This window comes from Urocampus carinirostris, chromosome 19 (genome assembly GCF_059441175.1).
Source record: "Urocampus carinirostris isolate Australia breed hairy pipefish chromosome 19, RoL_Ucar_1.0, whole genome shotgun sequence".
Lineage (NCBI taxonomy): Eukaryota > Metazoa > Chordata > Actinopteri > Syngnathiformes > Syngnathidae > Urocampus > Urocampus carinirostris.
Window position 1 is genome coordinate 25760475 of NC_142367.1, and position 23108 is coordinate 25783582.

At 39.6% G+C, this 23108-nt stretch overlaps 1 protein-coding gene across 1 annotated transcript in view; it reads right to left on the reverse strand.

The window, feature by feature from the left end:
* The window catches only part of pcdh15b (protocadherin-related 15b), a 247267-nt gene that overhangs the window by 7450 nt on the left and 216709 nt on the right, over positions 1-23108 (reverse strand). Inside the window, exons 30-36 of the mRNA XM_088323283.1 lie at positions 18475-18602; positions 9877-10107; positions 8578-8666; positions 5674-5850; positions 5388-5606; positions 4478-4486; positions 3070-3180 (exon numbers count right to left, since the gene is read on the reverse strand). Of these exons, the coding sequence (XP_088179409.1) occupies positions 3070-3180; positions 4478-4486; positions 5388-5606; positions 5674-5850; positions 8578-8666; positions 9877-10107; positions 18475-18602 (964 nt within the window). The remainder of the gene's footprint in view (positions 1-3069; positions 3181-4477; positions 4487-5387; positions 5607-5673; positions 5851-8577; positions 8667-9876; positions 10108-18474; positions 18603-23108) is intronic.

The window sequence follows — 23108 nt, forward strand, 5'->3', positions numbered from 1 at the left end:
AAATATCGGATGCTGAAAACGCCTTTAAAGTTCAGTGTTTTAGCAATAAAATGTTATTTTGGAAATAATTGTTTAGATATTGGAGGTATGCAAAAAAGTGAAACACCCACTTTTCAGTTTTATCAATGTTGTTGGTTCTTGGTTATTTTCATTTTTTTATCTCGAAATTTGAAGTCTGAAATGTGGCCATAGGTTCTTGAAAGGCCAATACTTTCGTTAGGAACTGTGTGTTATGGAAAATACCGTCATGCTCACTTTACAAAGTCTGTGTCTTATCAGTGGAACTAATGTTCGCCGCCTTCTTAAACATTAGTGGCATTTATTTCCATTATCCTATCTCGATGTTGATTACTTCACGTTGAGTCTGCCTTGTCCTTTAATTTAGGATGCACACGCATGTCAATGCCGGCGTGAAAGCGTGTGAAAAACAGACGGGAGAGCGGGATGCGCGGAATGCTGATAAGAGCTTCCTCGAAACTTCGTCTTTGTGTCTCGGAATCGAAATTAAAATGAAACTATCGCACGCGGCGCCTCGAGTGGGCTGGCTCGTTAAAACCTGCGGATGGAAATTAATAAGGCACGGCTGTTTGAATCGCTGGAAAGAGGAAAATGTCAAGATGACGTAAACCTACAGAGGGAGATGCAACCAATGGTAAGCCTATTGGTAAAGGTGGAAAACTAGGTTGTGAGGTCACGTGGAAAAAAAATAGCAATACGCAAAGGTAATGACTTCGGAAGACCCCTTTTAAGCAAGGGGTGGGCAAACTACAGCCGGTGGGCCGGATCAGGCCCACCAACTGATTAAATCTGGCCATGCGAAACAATGCTGAGAAGTGCAAGCGGAAAAAACAAGCTGCATTTTTAAATATGTTGATGTGAAAACAAGGTCAAGCTTCTCACAAAAAAACTGGAGCTTTAGTTCTTTAACTCTCTCTCGCAGTATCTCTCTCTGTCTTTTTTTCTTCCCGTCTTTTTTCTCTTTTGTCTTTTTCCGATCTTTTTTCTACTCATGTTTCCTTCTTTTTTCCTCATTTTCTTTTTTTCTATGTCTCCTTCTCCAAATATGTCTCTGTCACTCTCTCTCTCTCTCTCTCTCTCTACCCTATCTTTCTCTCTTCTCCCCTGTCTTTCCCATTTTTCTCTTTTCTTTATTTCTCTTCTCATTCCTTTGCTGTAGTTTCTTTTTCTCTCTCTTTTACTATCTTGCTCTCTTTTTCTTTCTCTCTATTTTACTCTCTTGCTTTCCTTTTCTTTCTCTTTTTTTCTCTATTTTACTCCCTTGCTCTTTCACTTTCTCGCTCTTGCTTTCTTTCCAACTCTCTATTTTTTTACTTTTTTTCTTTCTCCCTCTTTCTCTGTCTCTATGCTCTGCTCACTCTTTCTTTCCTGCTACATTTTTTTTCTATATCTATTTCTCTCTTTTATTCTCTGTCACCTACTCTTTACTCTCCCTCTCCCTCTTTGATCAAGTCAAGTCCCATTTCTTTGTGACGTCCTTAATCACAAAATGCCTCAAAGGACTGCACAGGTTTCATTAACACCATCCCCTGATCTAAAACCGACATGAGGGCAAGGGAAAACTCAACATGAGGAAAATAAAGAAACCTTGAAAAGGGGCCTCTAAATTGGTATATAAATGTGTTATTTAACTTATCCGTTATTCTTTGGATTTGTATTCAATCATCAGGTTTGGAGGCCTGGGAAAATAGGATAATGGAAAACATGGAAAATAAATTTCCGTACTCTAAAGGCACCTTGAACCTTAAAATCTGCTAGAAAAGTGTGTTTTTTAATCCAGTGTGCCTTACAGAGCGGAGATACTGTCAATGACAATACAAGGAAATTATTTATTTATTTATTAATAAAATTGGAAATACATTTGGTAACTATTTATGAATGAATCAATTTGTGTTCATTGTAAAACCACATTTCCTAATATTTATGTTCCAATGACTACTGTACTTTTTAATTTCATGCGTCTTATAGTCCAGTGCTGAAAAACAGGTTCACAGAGGAATGTTTTAAGACTTGCCCATTATGACCGGGTGCTCCTTATTCTCTAGAAAATATGGAACCTAAATCATTCAGAACCATAACTTATGAATATCTTTTCAGAAGCATTGTCCCGAAGCGTTTTTTTTAAAAAGAAAAATGATTATTACGTTTTTGTCGCAGCTCATCAGTGGCTATCAAGCCACTGGGAATGATTTATCCCTATTAGATACACAAAGGCTGATACATTGTCCACACATTAAGGGGACCCCCCACTTTCCAGTCTTTCTTCCTGAAGTGTGTAGGCAACCTGTATGGTGAGTACAGGCATAGTGAAATAGTGTGGTCGGAGTAGCAAATATATGGATGAGTACAGATCGCGAGCGCTAGACTGGGAGGTTCGGGTTCGCGCCCCGGCCGAGTCATTCCTAAGACTTAAAAAGTGGTCGGCGGCGCCCTCTGTTGGCTGCGGCTGCATCGGCTCGCTACAACGGGTCAGGTGCAATCGACATTTCGTTCTGTGTACATTGTTACACAGAATGACAATACAAGGAAATTATTATTATTATTTAAGCAATTTTCTTCATCATTGTCGGGGCCGAGAGGGATGAAGTTTTGTGCAGGTCTGCGGGAACACAATCGCCATGGAGACCGAAATTGTGCGATCACATCAGCGGAAATATCGGATGCTGAAAACGTCTTTCGAAGTTCAGTGTTTTAGCAATAAATTGTTATTTGGGAAATAATTGTTTAGATATTGGAGGTATGCAAAAAAGTGAAATTTGTGATTGAAATGAATCCTTTCTTCGAAACGAGTATTTTCAAGAAACTTAGCAACGTCCCAGTTTTGTTTACTAAACAACAGTAAAAGCTAGAAACATTATTTTTGTTGTAATGAAAGATGAGGATTGAAGCTTTCTTTTGATATGTTCAAAGTCTATTTAGTCGACATTGAATGGGGTAAATGTGTAGCACCATCTAATGGCCAACAGTAAAATCACACTGAAAATCATCAAAAGAACGCATAACAAAAGAGAGTTAAGCCCCAAAATTCTCGACAACTTTTTCAAAACTTACATGGCGTTGTCACCCAGTTCTTCGTACAAGTTGTTGGCGGTGCCCCCTCCGGGTTTGCAGCTCGGCATCGCCATCTGGATGCGGGCAGTTTTGGCACACTCTTCCTGCCGTCTGCAGAGGATGTAGAAGTTAAAATCTGAATCAGCATCTTAAAAACGGCCAGTGAATGCAAGTGTCCTTGACAAGGACTCCATGCCAAAGACGGGAAATCCTCTAAATCAGGGGTGCCCAATATGTGGCTCGTGATCTAACAGTTGATCCCAACGATGGTGTGGGTAGATCGTGAGGCAATGAACAGGGTTCCTAAATCTTAGGACAAGTTAAATTCGAGACTTTTTAAAGACAATTTTAATGCCTTTGGAAATCAAGTTCAAGACCATGTCTACAGAGAAACACAATTGAAACAAACAAAACCCCAAAAAACACAAATATTGTGGGTAGACCTAAGACATGCGTCCGACTGAAACCACATCACCGTTTTGACACTTCTGCTAATGTGCTAAATTATTGAAAAATACAATTGATAAATGTTACTAAACCCTTTCAGTTCAAACAAATATAAATCTTGTTAATGCGTTTACATTTTTAGATATTTTAATGCCATATTTTTAGAATAATGAATTTAAATGCTGACGTGAAAAGAGAAACGATGAACATGGCTCGAACATCGCTCGAATATTGAATGTACGTTGCTGCTCGAATGCAATAAAGAGCGTTCCCTCTTTGCCATATCTCATCTCTGCGTATATTTTGGGGCGACGCCCAACGACGTTCTCTCCAAAATAAGTGGCGCCCCACATTGGGCATTCATAGTGTGTTCAAAACAAACTTTTTCCAGCCCCGATCGCTCAGCACAACAGCCCGTGACTTCCTGCAATAACATGCTGCCATGACTTCCGCCAGATGTTTACACACAATAGCCTATTGTCAACTCCAAGGCTGCTGACTTACAGTTAATCCACAACATGCATAAAACAAAATGAACACAAAGAGGCATGCATTACCACCCAGGCAACCTAATGGCTCACGGCCGCGCCCTGTCCTCATGCTACCCCCTCGCCCCTATCTCTTCTTCCTGGTCAGTCAGCCCTGTCCTGATTGTGTTTGAGACCACATCTAATTTTATTGTGATTTAGTGTTTTTTTGCCCATAGGAATAGGTATAAAAAGTCAGTGATAAAAAAATGTGGAAAACCATGACATTAATGATCAAGTCAATGAAGGAAATTCTTGTAAGATTGGAACGCTGCTTGAAGGTAAAGTAAATTGTTAATTTAATTTAATATTTTAAATTGTTTTATTTTATTTTATATTCCCGGGATATTAATATTTTTATTATTAGCCTCCAAATACAATTTCAAGTGGTCACCGATTCCCAGTTGACACCATTGCATAAAAACTATACTCACTCTTTAAATCTGCCGATCAAACGTCGAATGGAGAAACGAGGGAAGAAAAAGAGAAAAAGACAAATTAGCATCAATCACACCGGGGACAATTGTTTCAAAATGGAGTTATTCAACAGTCTAGTGATCACCACCCTTTTGTAAAAAGGAAAGAGAGGGAGAGATGAGACGAGAATGAGAGAGAGAGGGACAGATGAGACCAGAATAAGAGAGGGACAGAGGAGACGAGAATGAGAGAGAGAGAATGACAGAGGAGATGAGAACGAGAGAGAGAGGGACAGAGGAGATGAGAATGAGAGAGAGAGAGACAGAAGACATGAGAATGAGGGATGGACAGAGAAGACGAAAATGAGAGAGAGAGAGAGCGACAGAGGAGACGAGAATGAGAGAGAGAGACAGAGGAGACAAGAATGGGAGAGGGAGAGAGGGACAGAAGAGATGAGAATGAGAGAGGGACAGAGGAGACGAAAATGAGAGAGAGGGAGAGTGACAGATGAGACGAGAATGAGAGAGAGAGGGACAGATGAGACCAGAATGAGAGAGGGACAGATGAGGCGAGAATGAGAGAGAGAGGGACAGATGAGACCAGAATGAGAGGGGGACAGAGAAGACGAGAATGAGAGAGAGAGACAATGACAGAGGAGATGAGAATGAGCGAGAGAGAGAGAGAGAGAGAAAGCGACAAAGGAGACAAGAATGAGACAGAGCGACAGAGGAGACGAGAATGAGAGAGAGAGCGACAGAGGAGACGAGAATGAGGGACAGAGGAGACGAAAATGAGAGAGAGAGAACGACAGAGGAGACGAGAATGAGAGAGAGAGAGAGAGAGAGAGAGACAGAGGAGACAAGAATGAGAGAGAGAGGGACAGAGGAGACGAGAATGAGAGGGACTTGAAGATAATATTCTACGCACTGCCTGTAGGTGATGATAACGACGAGGATGGCAGGCACACAGCAGATGATAATAATCACTGCCAATGCCAACAGCGCCCCCTCTGTGTACCCGACAGTTTGCACCGCCTTCTTGACGCTGGTCACCGCCTGAGGGGTCCGGATCTCCAGGACGCGCCCTCCGGGGGGCATGAAAGGCTGGAATTCCTTGTTGATATCCAGGAGTTTCCCGTCGATGAACCTTGGACAAACACGGAAACGTCCGAGTGAGAGCGCGTCCCGGCTCGTCGGCCGTCCGCGGAGCTTACTTGTGAAGCTCCTGCCTGGCCACGGCTCGATTGGTCAGCGGGTCGATGGCGTAAATCATCAGGTCGGATTTGCCGTAGTCTTCTTGTTGCAGTCCCTCGCCGTGACGATGGGGACCGATGCTTTCCACGAATACTTTGGCGCCCGGGATCTGCTCTTGAACGTAGTGCTCCAATATACTGACAAAGGGAAAAAGATAGTTAGATAGTTAGTTAGATAGATAGATAGTTAGATAGATAGATAGATATAGATAGATAGGTAGATGGATATAGATAGATAGATATAAATATATAGAGATAAGTATAGATAGATGTATATAGATCGATAGCGATATAGATAGATAGAAATAGAAAGATAGAGATAGAGATTGATATATATATATATATATATATATATATAGATATGGATAGATAAAGATAGAAAGATAGATATAGAGATAGGTAGATAGATATAGATAGATACAGATAGAGATAGATATAGGTAGATATAGATAGATGTATAAAGATAGAGATAGATAGAGATAGATATATAGAGATAACTATATGTATATATATATATATATATATATATATATATATATATATATATATATATATAGAACGATCGATCGATAGAGATAGATAAAGATAGAAAGATAGAGATAGAGACAGATAGATGGATAAATATATGTATATTTATATATTATATAGATCGATAGAGATAGATATAGGTCTATTGATAGAGATACATAGATAGATAGAGATAGAAATATCAAGATAGATGGATAGAGATAGAGATATATAGATAGATGGATATAGAGAGAGAGAGATAGAATAGAATAGAATATGCCTTTATTGTCATTGTTACAACATGGGATATGCTGTGACAACGAAATTGGACGACATATATATATATATATATATATATATATATATATATATATATATATAGATCGATAGATAGAGACAGATATATATATATATATATATATATATATATATAGATCGATAGAGATGGATAGATATAGGTCTATAGATAGAGATAGAGATAGATAGATAGTTAGATGGATGGATGATAGAGAGAGAGAGAGGTAGATATAGATGCATAGAGAAAGATAGATGGATAGATATAGCTGTATAGAGAGATAGATTGATAGATAATTAGATAGATAGAGATAGATAGACATTTAGATATATATAGATATATTTATAGATAGAGAAAGATAGAGTTGGGTAGGGATATACAGTATATATATATATACATATATTTATATATAGAGAGATAGATAGATAGATATAGATGCATAGAGATGGATAGATATAGCTGTATAGAGAGATAGATAATTAGATAGATAGATACTGAAGATAGATTGATAGATAGAAACATAGATATAGATAGATATTTAGATAAATATAGATATATATAGAGTTGGAGAGAGAGAGAGAGAGAGAGATACTTTATTCATCCTCATAGGGAAATTTACACTTCCAGCAGTATCCTTGTGTTAAAAAATAAAATAAAAGATATAGAATACAAAAATACACAATATAGCGTGTGTGTTAATAAAGAGCATTTGAATAGTGTTACGAAAAATACACACTGTAATAAAAATAGGGTAATATGCAAATGTGGGGGTGGGGTTTAGTGTGGGCTTTTACTCCCCCGGGTGGAGTTAAAGAGCCTCATGGCATGAGAAAGAAATGATCTCCTCAGTCTGTCCGTGGAACAAGACTGACAGCAGTCTGTCGCTGAAGCGGTTTTTCTTGTTTTCTTTCATTTTTTTTGTATTGTTTTTTCAAATAATTTTTTCATTTCTCATCTAACTTTCATTCATTTCACCAACACTGCTATTCCCTTTCTCTCTGTTTCTTTTCTGTTGTTTTCTTTGATTTACTATTTTTCTTCTGTTTTTCCATCTTGTATTTTTCTTTCATTTTCTATTTGGTTTTTCCCTCCATTTCTTTCTGCTTTTTGTATTTCTCCCTTGTCCTTCTTTTTTCTCTCCTGCTTTGCTCTTACTCTTTTCCCTTACTTTCATTCTTTTTGCCAACAATGCTATTCCGTTTCTCTTTTCTCTTCAATTTTCTGTTTTCTTCCGTTTTTCTTTTATTTTTTTATTTTCATTTTCTATTTGTTTTTTCCCTCCTTTTTCTTTCTGTTTTTTTCTCCCCTTTCTTTATTTTTTTCTCTTCTGCTTTACTCTTACTCTTTTCCCTTTCTTCTTTTCTGTTTTTCCATTTCTCATCTTACTTTCATTCATTTTGCCAACACTGCTATTCCCTTTCTCTCCGTTTTTCTGTTGTTTTCTTTGATTTTCTATTTTTCTTCTGTTTTTCCATCTTTTATTTTTCATTCATTTTCTATTTTTATTTTTCCCTCCTTTTTCTTTCTGCTTTTTGTATTTCTCCCTTTTCCTTATTTCTTCTCTGCTGCTTTCCTCTTACTCTTTTCCCTTTCTTCTTTTCTGTTTTTCCTGTTTCATTTCATATATTTTTTCCCCATCGTTCTCCTTCTCTTTTACTTCTCTTCTCTCTTTTACTCTTACATTAACAAAAGGGAGGAAAACAGTGCGTTTTGGTCACTTTGAGAGTCAGTAGTTTGTATTTTTTTCTCCTGCCTTGTTTCACTGCGCAACACAGCGGCATCTAGTTGTCAAATATAACACACCGTCCCGTTAAACACACTGTTTATGAGAATTTAGCGCAGGAACCGTTTCCTTCATCTGATTTCGAGTCCTGACGGCAAGGACACGCCACCTGCTGCGCAACATTGATTGGTGTCCCCTGGAAACAGCCGCTCACAGCGGGGGAGCTGCTCTTCTATCTGTACCCGTTTAAAAATATGATCAAGCTCCCGTCAGGCTCCGTAAAAATCCATCTGCCCGTAAATGTTCAAAAGCGATGGTGAGACCCAACAGTGAGAGTTACCTGAGCAGTTTGTCTTTGTTTTTGTCCACGTACGTCGGGGGGACGTTGGATACGATCACCTGCATGTCTAGCTGGTTCACCACGGAAACCTTCAAGTAGAAAAATGAAGAGGAGATTAGATTAACCGGGGTTAAATAACCAATTTACCCGCAAATAATAATACAACACGTGCACAGAAAAAAGAAGTACAGTGATCCCCCCGTCTTTGCAATGAATGGGACCAGAACCAAGCCTGAAACATGAAAATCAGCAAAGTATTAATGAACCTTTTTTTCTCGGGTGAGAGAGAGTAAGTGATGGAGGGTAGCAGAGGTAAAGAGAGTAAAAGAGAACAAATGCAAGGTTTAAAGGGTTTTTAATGAGTTTCTTTTTTGGGAGCTCACCTTTATTAAAGAGAGGGGGAGAGAGAGAGAGAGAGAGAGAGAGAGAGAGAAAGACAGAGAGACAGAGAGAAATAAATAAAGGAGAGAGAGAGTGAAAGAAAGAGAGGAAAAAAGAGCAAAGGAAGAGAAGAGACGAGAATGGGGGGAGAGTTTAAGAGGAGAGAGAAGAGAGGGTGAGGGTGAGGGAGAGAAGAGAAGAAACAAGGAGAGAGGAGAATGGGGGAGAGAAAGAGAGAGAAGAGATGAGAATGAGCGAGAGAGAGAAAGAAGCAAGAGACAATAATGAGAGAGAAGGAATAAATAAAAGAGAATAGAATAAAAAAGAAGAGGAGAGAGAAAAGACAAGTGAGAGATAAGACGAGAGACAGAGAAAGAAGAGAAGAGATGAGAATGAGAGAGAGAGAAAGAGAGAAAGGGAGGGGGGAGAGAGAGAGAGAAGGAAGAGACAAGATTGAGAGAGAGAAGAAAATAAAAGAGAAAAGAAGAGAAGAGTAGAGAAGAGAAGAAATGAGAAGAGACAAGGAGAGAGAGGAGACAAGAGATAAGTGACGAGACGAGATGAAATTAGACGAGTCGAGAAGAGAAGAGAAGAGAAGAGAAGAAAAAAGCTGAGATGAAAAGAGAAGAAAGTGGAGACAAGAGAGAGAATAGAAGAGACGAGAATAAGAGAGAGAAGGAAGAGACAGGAATGAAAGAAAAAAGAAGAAAATAAAAGAGAATAGAAGAGAAGAGAAGAGAGAAGAGAGAGACTTGATGCCTTGACCTGCCAGAACCCTCATTTTCTATTACTTTGGGTTGTCTCTTGGGTTGTGATATTAAAACACCTTCGATGAAGGAATTGAAAGCTTTGCGAGTGGTGTATATGCAAAAAAAGTCGGGAAGCCACTGTTTAAGCGTGAACCCTCACAATACCCACCACAATGTCCGCCTTGCTGCTGTGTCCTCGCCCATAGTCGTCGGTGGCAACCACCTGGAACCTGAAGTAGGATCGGCGCATGTTGCGGTACATGATGGCCGTTTTCACCACGCCGCTTACGGGCTCGATGACAAAGCCGTCTTTACTCTCTTTGGCGTCTTTCCCGGCCAAGGGGGCGCTGATGAGGCGGTACGTCATGGAGCTGTAGTTGCCCGTGTCTTTGTCCCCGGCCTGCCAAATTACAATGAGTGGAAACCCTGACGTCAGCAAAATCCCACTTCAATAAGCATTCCACAGACAGACTTCTCTCTCATGCCATGAGGCTCTTTAACTCCACCCGGGGGAGTAAAAGCCCACATTAAACCACACACCCACAGTTGCATATTACCCTAATTTTATGACAGTGTTTATTTTTCGTATCACTATTTAAATGCTCTTTGGGTATTTTTGTATTCTATATATTTTATTTTATTTTTTAACACAAGGATACTGCTGGAAGTGTGAATTTCCCTACAGGGATGAATAAAGTATCTTTCTATCTATGTATCTATATCTACAGTATCTATCTATCTATCTAAATATCTATCTATATCTATGTTTCTATCTATGTTACTATCTATCTAATTACAGTATCAATCTATCTAAATATCTATCTGTATCTGTTTCTATCTATCTATCTATCTAAATATCTCTATCTATCTATCTACCCATGTTTCTTTCTATGTTTCCATCTATCTATCTAAATATCTCTATCTGTCAATCTACCTTAACTATCTATCTAAATATCTATCTCTATCTATCTATCTATCTAATTTAGAAAAATGTACATTTCTAGCTTTTACCATAGCTTAGTAAACAACAGTTTAACATATACTTCTTGGAAACACCCGTTTCCAAGGAAACTTCCGAGAAACAAAACGTCATTCCTCCATGCCCCGACAAGAACTAAGGGAAATTGTCATCTTTTTTTTTTTTTTTTTTTTTTTTTTTTTTTTTGTAGAAAGGAAAAAAAAAAAAAAAAAAGCTTTGTTGAAGCATTTATCCTGTCTACCTACACACACTCAAGTGCTGGATAGAGGAAGCAAAACTAGGAAGTGGGGATTTCCACGATCTGATTAATGCCATTCCTGCCATTTAATGGTAATGCACAAACATTTCAGTGCCGTGTAACGGGATCACACGACCGTGGCGATCATATTCCTGCTGATGTGCACAAAACGTCATCTCTCTATGCCCTGACGAATACTAAGGAACATTGTCATCTTTTTTCTTAAAAAGAAAAAAGGTTTTTTGAAGCATTTATCCTGTCATCCTACACACTCTCAAGTGCTGGATACAGGAAGCAAAACTAGGAAGTGGGGATTTCCACGATCTGATTAATGCCATTCCTGCCATTTAATGGTGATGCATGAACATTTCAGTGATCTGTAACATGATGTCATAATTTTGGTCACCGTGGCGATCACAAAACGTCATCCCTCTCTGCCCTGACAATGACTAAGAGACATTGTCATCTTTTTTTTTGAAAGAAAAAAAGCTTTGTTGAAGCATTTATCCTGTCTACCTACACACTCTCAAGTGCTGGATAGAGGAAGCAAAACTAGGAAGTTGGGATTTCCACGATCTGATTAATGCCATTCCTGCCATTTAATGGTAATGCACAAACATTTCAGTGCCGTGTAACGGGATCACACGACCGTGGCGATCATATTCCTGCTGATGTGCACAAAACGTCATCTCTCTATGCCCTGACGAATACTAAGGAACATTGTCATCTTTTTTCTTAAAAAGAAAAAAGGTTTTTTGAAGCATTTATCCTGTCATCCTACACACTCTCAAGTGCTGGATACAGGAAGCAAAACTAGGAAGTGGGGATTTCCACGATCTGATTAATGCCATTCCTGCCATTTAATGGTGATGCATGAACATTTTAGTGATCTGTAACATGATGTCATAATTTTGGTCACCGTGGCGATCACAAAACGTCATCCCTCTCTGCCCTGACAATGACTAAGAGACATTGTCATCTTTTTTTTTGAAAGAAAAAAAGCTTTGTTGAAGCATTTATCCTGTCTACCTACACACTCTCAAGTGCTGGATAGAGGAAGCAAAACTAGGAAGTTGGGATTTCCACGATCTGATTAATGCCATTCCTGCCATTTAATGGTAATGCACAAACATTTCAGTGCCGTGTAACGGGCTCACACGACCGTGGCGATCATATTCCTGCTGATGTGCACAAAACGTCATCTCTCTATGCCCTGACGAATACTAAGGAACATTGTCATCTTTTTTCTTAAAAAGAAAAAAGGTTTTTTGAAGCATTTATCCTGTCATCCTACACACTCTCAAGTGCTGGATACAGGAAGCAAAACTAGGAAGTGGGGATTTCCACGATCTGATTAATGCCATTCCTGCCATTTAATGGTGATGCATGAACATTTCAGTGATCTGTAACATGATGTCATAATTTTGGTCACCGTGGCGATCACAAAACGTCATCCCTCTCTGCCCTGACAATGACTAAGAGACATTGTCATCTTTTTTTTTGAAAGAAAAAAAGCTTTGTTGAAGCATTTATCCTGTCTACCTACACACTCTCAAGTGCTGGATAGAGGAAGCAAAACTAGGAAGTTGGGATTTCCATGATCTGATTAATGCCATTCCTGCCATTTAATGGTAATGCACAAACATTTCAGTGCCGTGTAACGGGATCACACGACCGTGGCGATTATATTCCTGCTGATGTGCACAAAACGTCATCTCTCTATGCCCTGACGATGAGTAAGGGACATTGTCATCTTTTTTCTTAAAAAGAAAAAAAGGTTTTTTGAAGCATTTATCTGTCATCCTACACACTCTCAAGTGTTGGATACAGGAAGCAAAACTAGGAAGTGGGGATATTCATGATCTGATTAATGCCATTCCTGCCATTTAACGGTGATTCATTTCCAGAGACTTAATACTCAGTTGTGGTAACCCCTTTATAATAATAATAAGACAAAAACTGTTTACGTTTTGGGAAAAGTTATTATTCATACGTTACGGCACTGAATATGTTAACTGTGTCAATATATGATGATGAACATCATGTTTTTTTTTTAATTACCGTAATTTCCAGACAATAAGACTTACTGTACCTGAAAACTCCACTTTGACCAGAGATCTGTAAGTATGCCTTACAACATTATCTGTGAAATCTGCCAAAAGTTATTCCAGCTCCTCAATAGTTACATTTTATAGAAGAGGAAGAAATAACTGGCAAGATTTTGCTGGGCTCACAAAGAAGGCCTTAAATCTATTCAAGATTTCATCCAGCACTGCTTCATGTATATTTATCTTTCATGACACAATCTGGAAACGGCCGAACTGGCCCCCAAGGTGTTATAGAGGCAGAAAATGCACAGCTGGAAATTGTTTATATCCTCATAGAAGAATGCACCGACTTCTCCAGCTATTTTGTAGGCCATATGGGTTCATAGAATTCAGCATCCCTCCTATCTGTTCATTCAGTTTAAAACAGTTTTTTTCGGTTTGGGATTCGAACATCAGTTCAGGCTTTGAAATGCTTGAAAAAAAAGGAGTCATATGCTACTAAATGCAGGGTCGGAAATAACATCTGCCCGGACGGATTTTTTTCAAATCAAACATTTGCTTTATTCGAATTTCGAAATCTTCGTTCGGTTTGGAAATTTCGGTTCGTTTGGCAATTTGCATACTCGGCAGCCAATCAGAAGCCTGCATCGAATAACTTCCTGCTTCCGGACTTTCCCGGGCATTATAAGGTCGTGCATTTGCATATCATTTTGCAAAGTAGACACACAGAGAACACAAAAATAATGGATAAGGGGTTAGGAATCAAGCCAAAACCTCAGCCCCAGAAAGTTTCAAAAGAAGCTGACAAAATTAATGACGCTACAAAATGTAAAATATTCTCAAATAAGATAAAACCCCATAAACCAGGGATGTCCAACTCTGTTTTGCTCTAGGGCCGGATCCAGACTTTGTTCTGAGGCGGACCGGTGAGTAAAATAATGTAAACTCCATATTTTTAGATTTTTTTTTCAGGATTAAGCTTTATCATTCAACACACATCAGTAAAATACTCTACAGATTATCGTCACAGATGACAGCTTTGTTCTTAACACGCAAAAGATTCTGGTAATTTACAGTGTCTGAAATAACATCTGCCCAGACGCCCGGGTGGCCGACAACTTTTTTCAAAAAAGAAAAAAATAAAAGAAAAAAATGAAAGATTTTTTTCAAATCAAACGTTTGCTTTATTCCGATTTTCGAAATCTTCCTTCGGTTTGGAAATTTCGGAATGTCGGTTCGTTTGGCAACCCCTCACTTTTCTGCAAAAGTTTTACTATAATATTTAATAGAACAACACTGTAGAAACATCTCAAAAACTTTCCCTTGAAATCAGTATTTTCCGAAGCTTAGCTATTTTAAACTTTTATTTTCTGAACAATGGTAAAAGCTAGAAACCTACCGTACTTTCCGCACTATAAGGCGCACCGGGTTATAGGGCGCACCCCGCAAAAATAGTTTTTGGTCCTATATTTTCCATACATAAGGCGCACCGGATTATAAGGCGCTACAATGGGAACGTGGACAAAACAGTCAGATAGTTCAGTCAAACTGATTACCCCCTTAACAGTCCCAAAGCTTGCAAAGAAGCAAATACGTGTCGGAGACATGTACGGAAACAGTGTCTGTACGATGTCACCAAAGAAACATTTCTTAGTTTCCATTTTATTTTTTGCTGGCAACTGTGTGGACAGCAAAGTAAGAATTTTATTGTGCAGGGAAACGGGGTTTTTTACTGTGCATATGACAATAAACACTTTGAATTGAATTTAGATTAAAAATAGACTCATCACAGAAACATCAAGATGGTTCTAAAACAAGATACCGGGAAAATATAAAGCCGCATAGCTCACCTAAGTTCTCTTGCAGCCATCATGTTCAATAATGATACGTACGCCTTCTTACAACCGTGAGTGTAGTAAATCCAGGAGAGTCAAATATTTACAAATACAGAATAGTAAAAGATGTTTTCTCTATGCCGTAGTGCAACCCAACTGTGTGATTCACATTCATCTTTTTCGGCCAATCGCAGGCTTTGTTTCGCCCCTTTAGCCTATGCGAGCCTCTAAATGATAAAAAGGATCCGCCCCCTTTACCTCCGAATAACTTTAGCCAATAGTGACTGATTCAAATGATGATTGACACATTGGTTAGGAAATGAAACCCCTGTATATAAATCCCACCGCGGACGACTTCGCCTTCGGGGGAAAACCTGTCGGCTGCTTGCCTTAGTTGCAAGACTTTGCGACTTAATATTGATCCATATATAAGGCGCGCTGTATTATAAGGCGCATGGTCAGCTTTTGAAAAAAATAAAGGCTTTTAGGTGCGCCTTGTAGTGCGGAAAACACTGTACTTTTTTTTCTAATAAGAGATGAGGGATGAGAGTACCCGCCATCTTGCTTCTACGGGTACCCGAAAGGAACAAAAAAGCTTGAGAAAGGCTTAGCAAAATAAATAGAATACCTACGAGACGTAAGGTGCTTTATGGTCCCTTGGATTCTCACTAGTTAATATTGTTCCTTGTGTTGCAAGACATAATACAGCGACATCTGGTGGTCAAATATAACTGAATATCCCCTCAAAAGGGAAATTGTTACAAGGAAACAGGCACGACAGCACATATTGCATCTTGGAAGCTATTTTAAGAGTACTGGACTCACTTTGATGTGCACCTCTTCCAACACAGTTGAGCCAATTAGTTCATAAACCGAAGTCGCTAGCACAGAGAGAGAACCTTACGGGGAATCGTATGACTGAATAAAAGTTAAATAAATGTCACGCACTTGCGGTGCACCGCACTCGATGTACTTTTAATTAATTTAGTTTAGATTTTCTCATACAGCCGTGTTATTTGGCAGAAGACGCAAAATACAGGATTTAAAAACAAAAAAATCTAATTTGTGATGATCCGGTGGGTGAAAACCCCATGAGAGAGAATGGATAATAATACAAATGAGGTAAAATTTAATTCCAATTCAAGACACAGTGGGAGCTCACGTAAGTGTATGCCACATGACAAACATCTTTGGAGGGAGCTGATCTGGAGAAGATCTGTGTGGAGGAATGGGCCAAAATCCCTCCTTCAGTGTGTGCAAACCCGGTGAAAAACAACAAGAAACGTTTGACCTCTGTAATAGCAAACAAAGGCTACTGTCCCAAATATTAAGATTCATTTTCTCAGGTGTATAATACTTATTTATAGCTACATCACACAAATAAATCGTGCATTGTGATTCTAGATTTTTCTTTTTAGTTTATCTCTCTCACAGTGGACATGCACCTACGATGAACATTTCAGAACCCTTCCATGATTTATAAGTGGGAGGAATAGCAAAATAGCAGGGTGTTTGAATAGTAAACAATGTCACAATGATATGAAATATATGAAAAAGATTGCCCTCTAGTGGATGCTACAGGTTTGTTCACTAATAGACTAATAGGGTCACAATCAGTTTCCCTCCAGAGCTATCACCAGCATAAACAAAACTGTGAAAAAATATCTTGACCATGTACGGCAGATGTGTATTCGTATTTTATTTTGCGACTCTTATTTTGGAAAGAGGTTGCTGCTAAAGTATTGGCAAGTCTCTTTTATCTTATTTTGCTGTTCTGAGTCATCAACCTGCTGAAACGACTACGGAGTCTCAAATCTAGAGCTAGCAGGCTCAAGGACATACCCTTGAATCAGGCTGTCAGGAGTCCCCACTCGATCCTCTTCAACCCCTCTGCCTTCTGGCAAATCAATGTAAAAATGTTCTATTTAGACTGCCACTATACTTCGAATTTTTTTCATTCAAGACCTTGTATATTTCTATCTCTCTCATTCTCTCTCATTCTCTCTTTTATTCTCTCTCTTATTCTCATCTCCTCTCTCAATTCTCTTCTCATTTGTCCCTCTCTCATTCTCGTCTATTCTGTTTCACTCTCATTCTCGTCTCCTTTGTCCCTCTCTCTCTCATTCTCATCTCCTCTGTCCCTTTTTCTAATTCTCGTCTCCTCTGTCTCTCCCTCTCGTCTCCTCTGTCCCTCTCTCTATCAGTCTCGTCTCCTGTGTCCCTCTCTCTCTCATTTTCATCTCCTCTTTCCCTCCATCTCTCATTCTCGTCTCCTCTGTCCCTATCTCTCTCATTCTCATCTCCCCTTTCATTATCGTCTTCCCTCTCTCTCTCTCATTCTCATCTCCTCTGCCCCTCTCTCGCTCATTCTCATCTCCTCTGTCCCTCTCTCTCTCATTCTCATCTCCCCTTTTATTCTCATCTTCCCTTTCTCTCTCTCCCATTCTCGTCTCCTCTGTCCCTCTCTCATTCTCATCTCTTCTGTTCCCCTCTCTCTCTTTCATGTCCTCTGTCCCTCTCTCTATCATTATCATCTCCTCCGTCCATCCATCTCTCAGTCTCGTCTCCTCTGTCCCTCTCTCTCTCTCATTCTCATCTCCACTTTCATTCTCGTCTTCCCTCTCTCTCTCTCATTCTTGTCTCCTCTGTCCCTCTCTCATTCTCATCTCCTCTGCCCCTCTCTCGCTCATTCTCATCTCCTCTGTCCCTTTCTCTCTCATTCTCATCTCCCCTTTTATTCTCATCTTCTCTTTCTCTCTCTCCCAATCTCGTCTCCTGTCCCTCTCTCATTCTCATCTCCTCTGTTCCTCTCTCTCTCTCATGCTCATGTCCTCTGTCCCTCTCTCTCTCATTATCATCTCCTCCGTCCCTCCATCTCTCAGTCTCGTCTCCTCTGTCCCTCTCTCTCTCTCTCTCATTCTCATCTCCCCTTTCATTCTCGTCTTCCCTCTCTCTCGCTCTCATTCTCGTCTCCTCTGTCCTTCTCTCATTCTCATCTTCTCTGTCGATCCATCACTCATTCTCGTCGCTTCTGTCCCTCTCTCTCTCGTTTCCATCTCCTATGTACCTGTCTCTCTCATTCTCATCTCCTCTGTCCCGCTCTCTCTCTCATTCTCGTCTCCTCTGTCCCTCTCTCATTCTCGTCTCCTCTGTCCCTCTCTCATTCTCGTCTCCTCTGACCCTCTCTCATTCTCGTCTCCTCTGACCCTCTCTCAGTCTCGTCTCCTCTGTCCCTCTCTCATTCTCGTCTCCTCTGTCCCTCTCTCTCTCATTCTCATCTCCTCTGTCCCTCCATCTCTCATTCTCGTCTCCTCTGTCCCTATCTCTCTCATTCTCATCTCCTCTGTTCCTATCTCTCTCATTCTCATCTCCTCTGTTCCTATCTCTCTCATTCTGGTCTCCTCTTTCCCTCTCTCATTCTCGTCTCCTATTTTTGTAATTCTAGATGCATACTTCTTTATTTTTTGACTTGCTGCTATCTTTTTTATTTTTATTGTGCCTTACTTGTTGCATGTTTGCACAAAGGAAAGCAGTAGTAATTTATTTTGTTCTTTATGTTGTGCATATAATATATTTTAATATGAAGTTGGCTTGAAATTGAGTTATGACATGCTTGTAAACAATGCGCACTACGTGTTATCAACGAAGAACGTTCTATTTCTAATACCTGCACTTGCAAGACAGAAGTGAATGTCTTTGCATCCTCTGCTACTCCTCCGATGTAAAGCGAGGTGGTGAATACTGGTGGGTGGTCGTTCTCGTCCTGGACGTCAATGACCACAACGGCCGTGTTACCTGTAACAGATTTGAAAAAAAAAAAAGAGGAGTTAGAGAGATTTGCATCTAAACAGTTGCATAAAAGACAGTATTTACTCAATACTGAGTGACAAACATTGAGTCATCTAAGTTGGAACACATAGAAACGGAAGGTTTTTATAAAAGCTTGGTTGATAGTGGTGTCATTCCAAAGGTCGGAGGCTCACGGCCATATTGGAAATCATTTTACAACCTGTTTAAAATTGAATCATGGGGCGAAACGGACAGATTACAACAAGGATCTTCAAACAATGCGGGAATGCTTTTAGGCGGATTTTTTTTTATCTGTGGGCATTATTATCGTGTGTTTTGGAGTAAATGTTTGACATGGTTGGACTCACTGGAGTGTGGAGAATCGCTTTATTAATGGAATACCACGGAACTTTTTGAGTGCGTTATACCGACTCGGGAAGCTTGTTTCAGACTCTCTGTGCTACATGTCGAAGTGTTCTTGGGTAAGACACTGAACCCCTTATGCCCCCAATAAGCAGGTTTGTGCCTTACATGGCTGCACGGCCGCTATTGGTAAATGTGAAGCACATTGTAAAGCGCTTTGGGAAGTCTTCATTGACTTGAAAAGCGCTATAGAAATGCAGATCATTTCATTTCAGACTGATTGTAATGTTTCTGTGATGAGTATTGAGTACATCATAACTCCCATGAGTTTAAGCTTTGTATTGATATGTGGCATGTCTTATTTCAGGGACTGGTAACATCGTGAAGATATGTCTCATAAGCCCAGTGGTGGGCCGATGGAGTGTTCAAGGGTTATGCCAGATGTGTCAAACTACCGGCCCGCGGGCCTCGTCCGGCCCGCGGGCCACGTCCGGCCCGCAGTGTAATCATATCCGGCCCGCAAGACCATTTTACATTATTGTTATTAATGGCCCGTCAATATGAACAAAGCCGTCTCATCCCTGGATATCATATTCTGACGTTTTAGTCACTGTACCTATTCCTTCATATATGACGTATACTATACTATATACCAGGGGTTGGGAACCTATGGCTGGCGAGCCAGATATGGCTCTTTCTATGAGTACCTATGGCTCAGAGACAAATTGAATTGCATGCAAATTTTCTCCATCTTGTTCAAAACTTGAGCCATTGATCCTGTTCAGATACACGCAAAGCCAAACCAAAGCTGATTTACAAAGCAGTACTTTTCAGAATATATAGGGCACGTTTTCACTACGATTTACAGTCAAGGTGTCACACAATAAAAACTCGTTTGGCTGTACAACGCTAAAGAATCCTTTATATAAAATCTCTCTATATAATCTGTGTTCAGGGTTCAGATACTTTTTGATGAATCCACGGAACAAATTGTAAATACGCCAAAACACTGGAAGAGAACTTAAAGTTATTTGATTGGGAGAGTGGGAGGGATGGGTGGAGCTATGCAAAAAGTGCAAGCACTCCCTCCCATCTCTCGCCCTACTCCGTCTGCGCCAAAAGTAAGCACACCAGGCTCCCTGTTCTCAGAATGTTGTGACGTTTTTACAAAATAATTTGTGTAGTATTTTCATATTTCTACTTTTGACAGGAGATATATTAAGGAGAGCAAAATCTTTCGGGATATTTCTTTTTTTTAATATATACATTGACATAAGAGCAAAGGAATTTGAATGTTATTTTAATGTTAAGTTGTTTAAGTTAAGTTCTAAGTTGTATCATTTAACAAGCTATTTTTATTTACAGCAAAATAATACTGTATAAGTGATTTAAGGTTTAAATTTAATAGTCTTGTCGGTTTTTATTCATATTTATTTTCCAAAACATTCAGTTTAAATGTGTTCAATAAATGTTTATCATGGTTGGCCCGCGACCTTAAGTATGTTTTGAATTTGAGTTTGACAATCCTGGGTTAAGCAATGGCGACCCGGCACATGAAGACATTCGAAAGCCAGTCTGGTTGGACACTGACAATCGCGATCGCTCGTCACCATAAAAGATAAGCCTCCATTGAGACCTGTGGCGCATCCTGACAACTGACAAAAAAAAACGCCAACGGATTAAGACAACTTGAAATGCCTGCTGGCAAGGAACATCACATTAAAGGCCCCTGGCAAAACAGAACTCGGTAGCTATTACCGCCAGTGCCTGCAAGTGACAGCACAGATATGTTTACATTCGGACTCGACTGAAAATGCCACAACTTCGCATTCTTTTCTCCGAGTCCTCGGCGAACAAGGAACGACTAAATCCAGTTGACATTTGCTCCTTTGCTAACAAAGTCTTACTATTGCATTGCGTCAGTCTCAGTCTCTCAAGTGGTTGCAACATCAGCGCGCATTGTTTTATCAGACGCCGTCTCTTTCAATTAAACGCAAAGAAAAGCGGCGTCGTTTCGCCCGTTTTATTGACGACGACAAAGAAGTTCCAGAGCGCAAACATCAAAAGGAATCTCCGTTAGAACATCAGGGGCACTTCCACAGAGAAGACATCTTAATTCTAGTCTGTTTTTCTTGACCTCAACACGTAGTGGCTTATGATCAATATCGCATTATCATACCTGTCAACTGAGGATGCACGATTACTGTTTTTTTCTAGCAATAACCGATAAGATCCTGTTTCTAGACGCCAATACCAATGACTTTATCTACATCCTATACAGCAGGGGTCAGCAACCTTTTCGGCATGGAGTGCCACTTTCAAATTTCCTTGTAAATCAGTGTGCCACACCAAGATGAATGACTTTTTTTATAGCCAACTGAGCTGTCGTTTTACACTAGTCCAAATAAATATACAACATAGACATTGAAATCTTATAACTGACCTATTTATCAAGCACTATTCTTGTTCATTAATAGACTAAAAAAGCAACATGTGGAAAGGCCTGTAGACACCCATGACTTCAACTTTTTACCACAAGAATCAACCATTCTTCATCAACAATGAACTACAATCAAAAAATAAGCTATGTAGACAGCTATCATACCATTCATCAATGAAATCTTATTGCAGAAAATATCAAAACTTGAAATAACAGCATCAAGTGCAATAAGTGCAACAGAAATAACAGCTGATTTGGTCTCAGATATAAATGGTTTTCCGTGGTTTGCTATGTATGCAGTGAGCAATGTGATAACTTGCTCCAGTGGTGGTGTTTTTAGCAGTGAGAATGGTTTTCAGGGTCTGTGTTTGTTTGCCGTACCTAGACACGGCGCGTTTTAATGTCTACTCCGTGTCAGACTCATCCTTGAAATCATGTTCATGTTTCGTCTCGTAACGACGTTTAACACTTGATGTGCGAGGTACAACGCTCTCAAGTCAAGTCACATTTATTTATATAGCCCTTAATCACAAAAATGTCTCAAAGGACTGCACAGGATTACAATTACAAAATGACACAATTACCTGATCTTAAACCAGCATGCGGGCGAGGAACAACTCAAAAACCTCAGTGTGAGGAGAAAAGAGAAACCTTGAGAAAGGACCTCACATGTGGTAATCCCCCTTCCAGGATTGACCAGGGTGAATTACAATTAGCATTACTGTACACATAATAGTAAACACTAGGTAAGATGTTGAAAATGTCCGGAAAGTGCATGACATCAACGACGCCCCCAGCCTGCAAACCAGTCCAGAAAGTCTATGACGGCCACGACGCTGCCTCCCGTCTCTGCCAGCTGGTAAATGCAGGGGTTGACATGCTCTCAAAGTATAATGCACAAACAGCACGGTCATTTTTTGCACAACCCGCCAGTCGTCAGTCAAAGAACAAGATTTTTTCGCTGAAGGAGCTGTCATTATTTAGAGGAGGGGCGCTACCGTAAAGCCTCTAAACAACACGGCGCGCAACTGAAAATGTCTACATTTCAGGTAAAAATGCGCATTTTAAAAAAAATAATCCTCATTATTTTTAATTATTTTGTTTAAGTTTTCCTTTAGTTATCACAATTAATGGGGACCAGAACCTCTTGCATGTTGAAAACAGATCTGTCATCCGTGACTATAATATGTAGAGTGGCTTACTGATGTAGGCTGAATGATAAAGCCTAATACTGAAAAACAAAGCTTAAAATATGGGGTTGACATTATTTTATCCACCCGGTACGCCACAAATCAAAGTCTGGACCTGACCCCAGAGCGAAACAGAGTTGGACATCCCTGGTTTATGGGATTTTATCTTATTTGAGAATATTTTACGTTTTGTAGCGTCATCAAATTTGTTGGCTTCTTTTGAAACTTTCTTCTGGGGCTTTCTTCTTTGCTAAAATATAGACACATTTACACAATTTTTTCCAAATCTTAGGTGAAAATGATTTCAATAAATGTATTTGTCCTTTATCTACAAAATAAGGTTAAAAAATAGTTAGATTGACTGCATTTTATTTACTCCGGGTTGACAGAGACAACATCGTCCCCCTATCTTTGTCCTGGATACACTTTAATCTCCTAGCATAAATAAAAGTAAATGAATCTTGAGCGTAAGTACACGAAGACATCTGTTAATTAGCATGGATGAGGATCCCGGAACAT